The sequence below is a fragment of the Colobus angolensis genome, unplaced genomic scaffold, assembly GCF_000951035.1.
Source record: "Colobus angolensis palliatus isolate OR3802 unplaced genomic scaffold, Cang.pa_1.0 Scaffold550, whole genome shotgun sequence".
In the NCBI taxonomy this organism is placed as follows: domain Eukaryota; kingdom Metazoa; phylum Chordata; class Mammalia; order Primates; family Cercopithecidae; genus Colobus; species Colobus angolensis.
The window spans coordinates 333,173-345,510 of record NW_012119044.1 but is presented as its reverse complement, the minus strand read 5'-3'; the positions used below and the strand labels follow the sequence as shown (position 1 = coordinate 345,510).

The following is a 12,338-nucleotide window of genomic DNA, read 5'->3' as shown; positions in this document are numbered from 1 at the left end:
TAATCTATTCCCCCCATTCTGTGCAAATCTCAAACAGCAAAGCTAAGTTTGACTACGGATAAATCCATAACCAGGGGAAAGGAGAATTTTTAAATGCCCATTTTTTTTTCTCGTCCAAATGTTTGAAAAAGAAACATATTTAACCTCTATCCAGTGGTATGGTTTCTGGTCTTTCTGGTGTGCTCAATTCTCTCTGTGTCATTTTGGTGTAAAAATACTATCCTACATCTACTTCCCTTGACCAGAAACTTCGGGACATCATAAAAATGTTAATTAAGCATGATTACTTCATGCATTCAACAATGCTGATTTCATGAAACCACACAAACAGGATTCTTTTGTTTTATTGATAACAGAAACTGTGCATAATTACAGATTTGATGAGGAACCTGCAAATAATAAAGAATGTGTCTATTGCCAGCAAAATACAATGATTCCATGCCCTCTCAACATACAAATATAGAGTTCTTCACAGCAGATGGCTCTGGTGTAACAAAGCCATTTTGAATGTTTAATTGTGCTTCGACAAAACCTTCAGAGAATGAGGTAGTTTCCTTTACCTACGATATCTTCCACATTTCCACTATTACACTTTTAGTGAGCCAAAATCCTTTTAACATAGCCTGTAAATGATCTTTCATAAAAGCCAAGCCTCATTTACAAAGTGTTTATTTCCTTCTACTCAATTTTTCTTAAAAACAATTTCAAGAATCACTACACAGCTAAGATACTTGAGACTTGCAATGGCTGGGGTTTATCATTACAATAGCAATTGCAATCAGATTCAGATACAAGAGAACAGGTTCTAAGTTTCATAATTAAGTTGATATTCTGTTTCTAACTATAAGCTCGAATTTAAAAACTACTTCCTCAGACTACTTATTTTTCCTCAGCCACAAGTAAGCGCAAATTCTTAAAAACAGTGGGTTGAGCCCCAGCTCCGTGTATTAGGTAGTGAGGTATATTGTGGGATTATTCACTGTTGTTGTCACCCCAGGAAACATTTGCAGAATTTAGAAATGCATCCAGATTTGTGAGCTTAGTTTTAAGACCTGACTCAAAATCTGCACCCTTTAAAAACGTACCGGTGAAGGACAAATTGAGGCAGATATTTACATTCCTTTCTTAACCCTGAGAATGACTTTAATGATCATACGAAACTAGTTTGAGGAAAATGCAGTGTGTTATTGCACATTTTAGTTAAAAACTAATATTCAACCAATTTCCAATTCAGTAAACCTTCCACCTGTTAGGATAGGGAGATAGTGGTAAATGGTATCTCCAAGAGAAAAAAGTTATAATCTACTTCTCGTCTAAACTTATTCTTTTATTTGGCCTCCAGAAGCTTCACGGATCTTAGAATAAAATGGTTGAAAAAATGATACAATAGATATTACTGACTATGCAATTATAAAATAAAGTCTAGTCCAAATTGATGATAATCTAAAGTGGTTTCTAGGTAACACAACCCTCGGATTATAACCTCAATGGTGTGACCTAATTCTAATATCTGATAAAGTGTTCGCTGTATTTAGTCACTACCTAGCAGCATAATTTGTTTTTAGCAACTACAGTGAAAGCTGAAGATCTCAATGCTTGACAGAATAAGGAAAAAGCTCCTTTGGATAACACAGAAATATGTTTCCCCCCCTCCCCCCATCATTCCTTTCTTCTCTACCTCCACTTATTCTTCCTCTGATATCACCTTTCATTAAAATTTTCTCCATAATCCAACAGGGAGCAACAGGAAACCCAGCCATTGAGCCATTGTGATGGTCAATATGTAGAGAAAAGCCAGTGAAACTATACTTTGATTCATTCCTACACCACAGCCTGCATCAATTCTCACCATCCCAACAGTAGATTACATAAACTGAACATCATGCAACTCAAGTTATAGGTCTTGTTGATTGGGTCTATTGTAGAATGAAAAATACACTTTCAGACAGAACAAGATGACTTAAAACTTCAACACTTGTATCCAGCAGATTTGAAAGGGCACTTCAAATTCTTTTCTTCTTTTTCTCCCCCATCACCCTCCACTTCAATTTTTTAGACTGATTTCATGCCTCTATCATTTACTAAAGCAAATACGTTTATATATGTCTGACCTCAGGGAATTATTTATCCACAAATACTGCTATAACTACTATACTCTGTTGATATGTTTCATTATCAACCTTCCCAAATTAAACATCCGAGAAGTCTTTTATATATGTATGCTTAAGAGAAAAAATAAATCACTTTCTTCCACCTTTGAATCTTTAAAAGGGGTTTTTGGTAATGATAAAAATTTATCTCTTTCAATATATTTAAGACCTCATACTGTGCAAAATAATGGTTATATGAAAGTTACTTTCTGAATAGCTGGATCCATCACCTTCAAGCTAACACTTTAAACAGCATGGTTCATAATACATATTTTTTAGAAAAATTCACTCTAGGATCATTTTCTTTGTTTATGTCCATATAATCTGGCTTTGCATTTAAGAAAATCAGCAAGGATGCAGTAATCCGTGGTGTTAATTTATTAGATGCACCATGACAACTCAACATTGTTTGAAAAGAACGCAGTCAACACATGTACTAGGTTGGTAGTAAACAGTAAAGAGGGAGGAGGTAATTCACACCAGATGAGCATGGTGTGAACACTAACCTAAACACCAACCTTATTAAGTAGTTTTGCACTAGAAGAAAGGAAGGAATTAAAGAAGGATAACGTTGCTTTAAAAATGAAATAAACTATTCATTGATTTCTTGATAAGAGATGTACTCTGGCCTTCCTTGCTTATGATCTAACTATTCAGCTATCTAACTATTGCTTTTGTAGCTACAATCAGTTCAAGTAGTAGAATACAAACTCCATGAGGGTAATGTCTATATGCCATTGATTTCCTAAAACTAACTTCCTAATCTCTATTGTTGGTTATGTCAACATTTATCAAATTAACTATTAATAGAGTCTTCATCATCTTTGCCAAGTAATAGGTAATGTTCATTGAAAAGCTGGTACCCTTTGCCTCCTTTTGGGGGGAAATACCTGGAAAACAGCTGAACAAACTCTACATGTGGCAAAACAAAGTGACAGTTGATATCAAATGTCCACTAAAATTACCTGCTAGCATTACTACTTATAACTCAAGTTTTTACATATCCACATAAGAAGAAATCCACATTACAAGGAAATGTCCTTTGATCATTTTAGAATCAAGACATGAAATAAGAGGTTTCTCTAACCCTTAAGTCTTCTGCCTCATTTGGTACCTCTGATGAATACTTATTGCTCTAAACGTTTTAGAAACTCTCACTCTTTGAAAGTGAACAAATACTGTTTTCTGCTGAAAATTCATCTTTCCCAATCATAAGGGGAAACCAAATATGCAACTTGGAAAAAAAAAAAAAAGGAAACAGAATATAGTGACTGAGCACTGAGTGGGACTGGAAAAAATAAAGGAGCTTATTTTGGCAGCTGCTTGCATAGCACAATTCCCCAAAAGCAGAACTGAAACTGCAGCTTTAATAAAAAGCTCCAACGATTCTTTGGACTAAGATATACTCATTAATCGCCTTCAGGTGTTCAAGACTGCTTGGATTTGAGGCAAGCAAGATCACTTGCTTAGGCACAATTTTATGAAGCAACAAAACTAATACGGTGAAGAATTTTAACCTAAGGTGTATAGCGTGGGTTTCCCATGTCTTCAGAGAGCTCACATTGCGTGTCACCGTCTAGCTGATGCTCTGCTCTGCTTTCTTGCTGCTGCCTGCCTCTGCCTCTTTTTTTTTTTTTTTTCTTACAGCAATCTTTTGAGAAAAGAATAGAGGATGTTTACCAGGTAGAAAAAAAAACCTGATTCCCTAACAAGACTTCTCAGTCACTTGTTTCTCTTTCCCTTTTCCTTTTCCTTTGTGCTTTTGAAAACAAAGGCTAAAGCAGGTGTTATAAAAGTATTCATTCCTGTACTAGAGAGCAGGGAATACGTCTCTGAAGCCAACTCTTCCGTTGGTGTATCACGAGTTGAATCCTTAATAAATGACCGCCACAAAGAAAATTTCTAACAGCAACTCTTTTTAGGAATTGCTCAGGTTTTGCCTTTGTCTTGATACTTCATTTTAAGATCTTGGTTTCTACCGATGTATTTTCAAAAAAGCTGACAAATTCGGTCTGAAATGTAAAAACTGAAAAAAGTGAAAGGAAGAGAACATTGCAATATAAGTTAATCATTATCATTTTAAGTGCCACCGGTTCTGTTTATATTAATGCACATGTAAATTGCTGAATCTCATTTGATCAACCCAATTAAACATTAAATAATTGCAGCCAATTATGCAAATATCAGCAACAATATTAATTTGTTGATCTTTTTGAGCAGATTAGCTTCACATGTTCCCAATGCTAGACTATCTTATGCCTTAAATGACCAATTAGTGTGACAATAACTAAGTCTTGAAGAATGGATAATTGCCTAGCTATAATGTGGCACTCTTGCTGTATTAATCCACTGCAATTAAACAAATAGTGCACAAGGAAAAAAGATGTGCAGATGTTCCTGTTAAATCTATTTAACAAGAAAGCGTCAAGGTCAATTTCCTGTCTTATTCCTTAAATTACAATGGTGGATCACGTTCTCTGTATCAGGAGACCAACCTCCAGGTTTTAAAAACATCTATCCTTAGTTTTCACTGGGTCTGATGAAAAGGGCTTAAAAATGCTCTTAAGGTTTTATGAAAGAAATGATACACACATAATGTTCTCTAACTTTCACAATGGGGATGTCTCGCCACAATAAAGGTAGAGATGCAAAGTATAAAATGTATTCATGGCAAATAAATAATTCTCATTTCTCATAGGAATAGAAATTTAGTTACTGTGTACCACTAGACAGTTTAAATTACCTGCAACTTTTTCCTAGACTACTATATTAAGAATGAGGTAAAAGGAGTTAGCCAAAGCGAAAGCACACCCTTAGAATGCTGCTTGGGGTACACAGTGTGCAGGAGACAGTCAAGAGCACCTCAGGTCTGAAAAGAACAGCCTCTCCCAAGATTTCAGATCACCAATGAAAAGCCCCCTAAAAGATATTTTTACCATTCCTTTTCATCTTATATTTCATATTTCTCGATTTTCATTTTACTATTCCTGTGTATAAAAGACCCTATGGCTAAAAGTTTTGGAAAAGAATCAAAGCTCATTTGCTATGCGTTGCTAACTGCCTCAAGGAAATTTTTCCAATGCATCAAACTTTTAGAATCCTTTTTTTTTTTTCCTTCTCTGAAAAGAGAATAAAATATGCTCAGCAAGAAGCAAGTTATGAGGACTGAGGGAAACCAAAATACAATGTCTGAGAGTTGACCTTCCAAGGAAAAATGTTTTCTGTCAAGATTTGCCTTTCCCTAGATAAACCAGAAAGGATACAATTTTAACTCACAGCTCCTAAACACGGAAAATATCACCCATAATAGCTCTCCCTGTATCCTAACCACTTGCTCATCAAATCTTCATTCAAAGAAAAGAGCACCTGCAACAACAGTATAAAAATCAGAGTATGCCTCTTTGTTTTCTACCAAAAAAAAAAAAAATTATTTCTGTAATTAACACTTAACATAAAACATTTGTCATTTCTATTTGGTTGGTATGATATCATGACCTCTCTCTAGAGCAGTGGTCCCCAACCTTTTTGGCACCAGGGACCAGTTTTGTGGGAGACAATTTTTCCACAGACTGCAGGGTGGAGGGTGGTTTCAGGACAAAACTGTTCCACCTCAGATCATCAGGCATTAGATTCTCATAAGGAGCACATAGCCTAGATCCCTCGCATGCACAGTTCACAATAGGATTTGCGCTCCTATGAGAATCTAATGCTGCCACTGACCTGACAAGAGGTGGAGCTCAGGTGGTAATGTGAGTGATGGGAAGTAGCTGTAAATACAGATGAAGCTTCTCGTTGTCCCACCACTCACCTCCTCCTGCTGTGTGGCCTGTGGCCTGGGGGTTGGGGTCCCCTGCTCTAGGGATATATCTTCAATTCCAAGGCAATTCCAACACAGTCAATATGAAATTATTTTCTAAACTGATTATGCTTCAGAGTATCTCTAATGACTTAGTAGCTCATGGAATATAAGGTAAATCTATATAGTGTCAGAATCAATCACAAATTCTAATAAAGAGGTTTCATAATATAGAAACAAAGAAGGTACACTTCTATAGAAGCAAAATGTTCATTAATTCATTATAAAACCATTTACTGAGTACCTACTATGTGTCAGCCACTGGGAATACAAAGATCTATAAGGCACAAGACCCTCAGTCTTGTAGTCGCCTGACAGACAGCAAGCTACAATACAATGTGGAAAGGACAATGGTGGGAAATGCACTCGGGTCTTCCTAATGCATGAGTATGCTTAGGCTGTGACATCAGGGAAGAAGAGAGACATTTACCTTAAGATGGACTTGGAGGGCCTGCAAAAAACTGATAGGAGGAAATCCAGTTTTAAAAGTCTTGATTGAAAAAAAAGAAAACACTTTCTGTGGATAAAGATAGGCTGCAGGAAATGTAACCTATGAAATGTTCTCAACTTAGCTTTCAAACACACACAAAAAAATTGCATTTGGTTGAGGAGCAGAATGTAACTTACATTAAAGAATAAACTACTATTTTAGTATCTGAGTGAAGTACAAAGGGAGGCACTAAATCATTGAGGAAAATCCCATGTTATATGGCTTACATTAATATTTTTCTAGGTAAGGTAAGCTACTACTACCAAGTTACGAAACACCATTTGATGATTGCAATTCATATTCTCTGGCATGAAGAAACAATTACTCTTGTAACACACTGATACTACAAACTACATTATGCACAAGTACTAACAGGTAGCCAAAGAAATCTATCACAATTCAAATACAACAGTCTGTCCCAGTAGCATATAGTTGGTATCCTCTATTTTCCACTCAGGATAGCACAGTCGTCCAGTCGCTCTCTTCTCTTCCATACTGCAAGAAAACATGTTTCAGTACAAAAGCTAACAGGGCAGAAATAGCTTACAAACAAATTTAATACCACCAAGGTTACACAAAAGGTTTGCTTCTGCTTTGAACAACATTTTCACATTAAAAACTGGATTAGAGAGAAAGAGAGGAAAAGAGAGACACCATATAACAAATAAGATAAAAGCATACATAGGGAGTTTTTAAACAACCAAATACCTGAAAAGAATTACAAATTTTACAATTATTGCTGAAATCAAATTCATAGCTGGTATCGGTCCTTTATCTATTTAGGTACAGGCCTTTTCATTATCATTTCTCATTGAGTTAGCTTGTTTAATGACTGTGACTTTTGCTGCGAAAAAGTGATTCTCAAAGTGTATTCCCAGACCACTAGCATCAGTATCACCTGACAACAAGTTAAAAATGCAAATTCCCAGACCTCATCTCAGACTGAATCAGAAACTCCGGGGATGGGATCCAGCAACCTGCGATTCAGCAAGCATCAAATGATTCTGATGTGCACTAGAGAGTGTTTCATGTTCATCAACAAAAATATGAAGTTGATAAGTCCCATGGATTTTAACAGAGACTCTGTTCTCTAAATCGAAGTTGTTCATGCTATGCTGGCATTTTTCTTACTCCTTCAAAAGTTATGAAACTGTATCATAGTCAGAATTAGATTCTTTGCATCAGCAAATACTTTGGTTTAAAAGCAAGCCTGAATTTTAATATTTAAAATGAAATCAAATGAACAGATATTCCATACATCACAAATAGAAAGCTAGTTCTACATTCATTCATTCAGTCAGTCAGTCATTCAACAAAAATGCCTGTGTTTATAATAAGTTCTCACTCTATGAGCAATTATTGTAGGCCAATGTCATCACGCCAGGAGTTTTACAGGCTTATTACCTCATTTAATACTCATAGTAACGTACACAGAAGGTACCATTATCAATCCATTTTATGGATGACAAAACTGAGTATTAGGGAGATTGAATAACTTGCTCAAGTTTGCAGTTAACAAATGCAGGAGCCCAGACCCTAACCAAGGTCTCTCTCGCACCAAATTCCATGTTCTTGACCACCACCAAGACTGCTCTCCACCTGTTCACCAAGCCTTGTGTATTGAGACTGACTTGGAACAGATCTTTCCAACCCAGTGTAGCAGGCCACTAAATCTGTCACTACGGGTTTGCCTAAATCACTCAGACTATGTCTATTTTCACAAGAAATGGCTCCTCTAGTCCTAATTTGACTTTAGTTTAAATTAATATAAAACATCAGAATTTCTCAACTAGAAACAACGTTAATGACCATCTAAAAGGTAGGAGATGACTCAAATAAGTGGGGCTCTGGATTTTACTTCTTTACCTCAGAACAATCCTACTTTTATCCATTTTGTATACTGGGATTCCAGGAATGATCTCTTTTGAAGAAAGTTCTGCTGCATAAAAATCAAGTGTAAAGAGCAATGAATTTTAATCCAAGCTTCTCATCTTACATATAAGGACACTAAGGCTCTAGGTCACCCTTAATTTTGACAAGCCCAGTTCTCTGCCTCTGTCTGATGTTCTTTCTCCTGTATCACACTGTACACGTGCTGCGTTTCTCTTTAAGACCTCAGAGAGCAGAATGTATGCAAGTGGTAAAAATACTGACAGCCAAAAATAGGTCTACCTACCACCTGGTAGTTTACATGAAAAGGGGAATAAAGGAAGTCAAATGACTGTAAGTTTTTGGCATAATCCACACCAGAAAGCATTGTCTACAGACTGTAACTGCCCACTATAGACTCTGTTGCTTCATAATGAATGCTGGATGAAACATCTTCAAATTCTACCTGATTTATGTACAATGTCAACATGACTTAAGGTAAGGTCAAAATATGTGTTTTATTTTCCTTATTTGGATTCCCATTAATATATTAAACACTTTTGCCATTAATAACAATTGAGTGTCAGTGTATTGGCATTTTAGCAGATCTACAGAACTGTGATTCACGACCACTGTCACTTCATCTTGAATTTCATCAGTTAAAGTAAATTTGCTTTCAATTAGTTGTTTTAGTTTTATAAATGATCAAAAATCAATTTTGATCATAATGACAGTCATAGGCCACATATCACTCTACGAACCTGCAAAATATGCACTAAACTTTACTCCCCTCATTCTGTAATTTATGCTTTTATGTAAAATCATAGCATTCTGAGAAGTACCCAAGAAATGCGATATTACAGGTAATTCATAATGTTTAGAACTAGGCATTTAGTAATCAAATTTTCCATTTGGCTGATGGATAATGCAATTTAATTTTTCAAGGGAAAATAATTCTAAGTAGAGATGGCAGATTTAAGCAGAAATATAAATTATATTATATTATACACTGTGTACGTGTACACAGAGGGAGGGAAAAGAGAAAACATGTCTTCATGGACTAGGATGTCCTTATACTCTTGTCATTGTCATTACGAAACAACAGCGCAGGCTCACACCTTCAATGTTTGGTAGGGCGGCTGTAAGTCACACTTACTTAGTTTTGTTCAATGGAATCAAAGATGGTGTCAAAGCAACGTGGCAAGTCAGGTCGAGCCTGTGGGATGGTATTTTGAGCCCATAGGGAAGACTCAATGAAATGTGCAGAATTTTAATCTTTTGCAAATTCCAGCTAGAACACTAAACTAAAACACGACTAATGACAAGTTCATTACCTCACATTCGAGTTACATACGGCAGATAATTTCACACGGCCTTTGCTAAATGCCTTTTACATTCCACTGAAAATTCCTGGCAGAACAAAAGCACAACCTGCATGTCATGCAGTCACTCTATGCAGCGCCAATAAAAATATAGTCAGTGCTGCCTACCAGGTAGCAATCTGCATTCTTGCTCTAAACCCTACTGAAAGGCTGTGCAAAGCTTTGTAACCCGGTAACACGTGGAGGAGGACGTGCTGAAAACAGAAGAAGCTGGGAAGCCGGTCCAGGCACTGAGTCACACCAGGGCAATCTGGAAACAAAGTCTGTATGCACATGGAGGACAGCCTAGGACATCAGAAGGGAAAGGGGTGGAGCCTTTAACTTCTTATGTAACTAAGTCATGGAGCTGCTCCACTGAAAACAAGAAAAATACAATAACCACTAATAGTCATTTGTGCTTAGAAAACTGTAGCCACCAGTGAGAACATAGATTTTTAAAATTCTATCTGGTGACCTGCAATCAATACAGATCCTGCTCCTATCTCATTCAAGCTGCCCCTTTCCTATGCTTCAGATGTCCATCTCTGGATCTTTGCAGTCACTGCTTCCTACTTTATGGAGCTTCCACAGCAGCAATGCTGGTTATTCACACATGCTCCCCGTGATACCTAAAACCCAGGCTCTAGCTTTAATTTGATTATTTGTTGACAGCAGTGTCAACACGTATTTCATTTTGAAAAAAAATTGAAATCAAGATCTCTTAAGAAATAATTTGACATTATTCAAGACCTTCCTCCCATCTCTTCTCGGAATGTGTTAATATACAAGAGCAATATATGTTTTGCTCTTCAGTATTTGTTTGGTGTTTCACTTGCCCATTCACTCCTTCAAGAAACATTACTGCACATGCATTATACCCTAGGCTCTGTGCTGAACACTGGAGGTATAAAAAGAGAATGAACAATTCAAACAGCCCGAGAGCAGAGACAAGTGCGTGACTAATTATAATGGAATTTAAAGGCCTTAGGGGAGCATCCCTGGCACTGGGAAACTGGAGGAAGCAGCAGCATTCAAGTGAGTGAATGTGTATTTGGACTGAGCGAAGGGAATATTCTTCAAGAGAAATTGAAAAGCTTCCTGAAGGAGATAAGTCATAAAGGATAGCCAAGGCCTTATCCAGGTGAGCAATTTCTAGAAGGTGCAGCAAAACCTGGAGGCATCAGAGAGCAGAACACAGTGCAGAAGAGAGGACCCCAAGTGGCGGAGGCAAAGGTGAGTATGATGGTAAGTAACTGGAATAGTAAGGAGTTTAACAGTAGAGAAAAGAAACATGTCGACGACATGGCCAATGCTCTCCAAGTTAAGTTTGGTTAAATATAAACACAGACGTGTTTTTCTTTGTTGCTTTAAAAGAAGAAAAAGGAAAAACGAAACTTTCATTTGAAAAATTCTTCTCTTAGGAGGTATTTACAGAGCAATCTAAGACCCAGGGAGTTATGTGGACAATTAGCTAAATGGGATGAATACTTAACCTCAGAGATTATTACTCATATGCAGAAGTACAGAAGTTGAAAAGTCAAATCTGTGGTTATGAGGGAAATTTTTCCCCTGGGCCATACTGGCGAGAATCTTGAAGGGTTTTTTGGTGGCTGTTGTTGACCTCTTCTTCAGTTTATCAGAGCACTTTGAAGAAAACACCCATGCTCCCATGTAATGGGAAAAGTAATGAAATGTAAAACATGATGCAACTCTATGCTGTTTCCTTAATAATTACTGAAATTTATTTTTCTTGGAGAAACAGACAATCTAGTAGCTTGGCTGACAGCCTCAATTTGCATATGGCTTGCACTCAATATATACATTAAAGAGTTAATCAAGAACATTTACTTTAGTCACTAACATTCTGATATGGTTTGAATTTGTGTCCCTACCCAAATCTCATTTGGAATTATAATCCCCCATGTTGGAGGAAGGGCCTGGTGTCAGGTAATTGGATCATGGCAGTAAACCTCCCCTTGCTGTTCTCATGATAGTGAGTGAGTTCTAAGGAGATCTGCTTGTTTTAAAAAGTGAGTGGCACCTCCCACCCTCACTCTCCTCCTCCTGTTCCCACCATGTAATACGTACTGGCTTCCCCTTTGCCTTCTGCCATGACTGTAAGTTTCCTGAGGCTTCCCCGGCCATGTCTCCTGTATGGCCTGCAGAACTAAGAGTCAATAAAACCTCTTTTCTTTACAAACTACCCAGTCTCAGGTAGTTCGTTATAGCAGTGTGAGAACAGACTAATACACATCTTTTTAGCTTCTATAATCTTACTTTTAAAAATGTTCTTTCTGAGAACTTCGGTAATGGTTTCCCATCTTACCCCAAAATTGTGTGTTTGGGCTTCTCTTTCAGTCACTTTCAGGTTTGAATGCATATATTTTGTCACCATTTCAATTTTGATGAGTTGCATTTCTGCTTTTGCCTCCTAGAGTTTCCTTCCTCAGTGAAAGCTTCATGATTATGTCTTCCAAATACCTCCACTTAGATCTTTATTCCAATTGTAACTCAATAGAGTTCAATTTTTCTCAGCCCAGAGACTATGTTTTCCTTTTCTATTAATCCTTTAAGCCAAATCAAATAAGTTTACATTTCCTTCCTTTCCTTTC

At 36.9% G+C, this 12,338-nt stretch overlaps 1 protein-coding gene across 5 annotated transcripts in view; it reads right to left on the bottom strand.

The window, feature by feature from the left end:
* Window positions 1–309: 309 nt before the first annotated feature.
* The window catches only part of BCAT1 (branched chain amino-acid transaminase 1, cytosolic), a 142,079-nt gene continuing 130,050 nt past the window's right edge, over window positions 310–12,338 (bottom strand). For all 5 annotated transcript variants that reach the window (XM_011961445.1, XM_011961447.1, XM_011961448.1 and 2 more), the window contains one exon: window positions 310–6,991. In XM_011961445.1, the coding sequence (XP_011816835.1) occupies window positions 6,950–6,991 (42 nt within the window). In that variant the 3' untranslated portion in view covers window positions 310–6,949. The remainder of the gene's footprint in view (window positions 6,992–12,338) is intronic.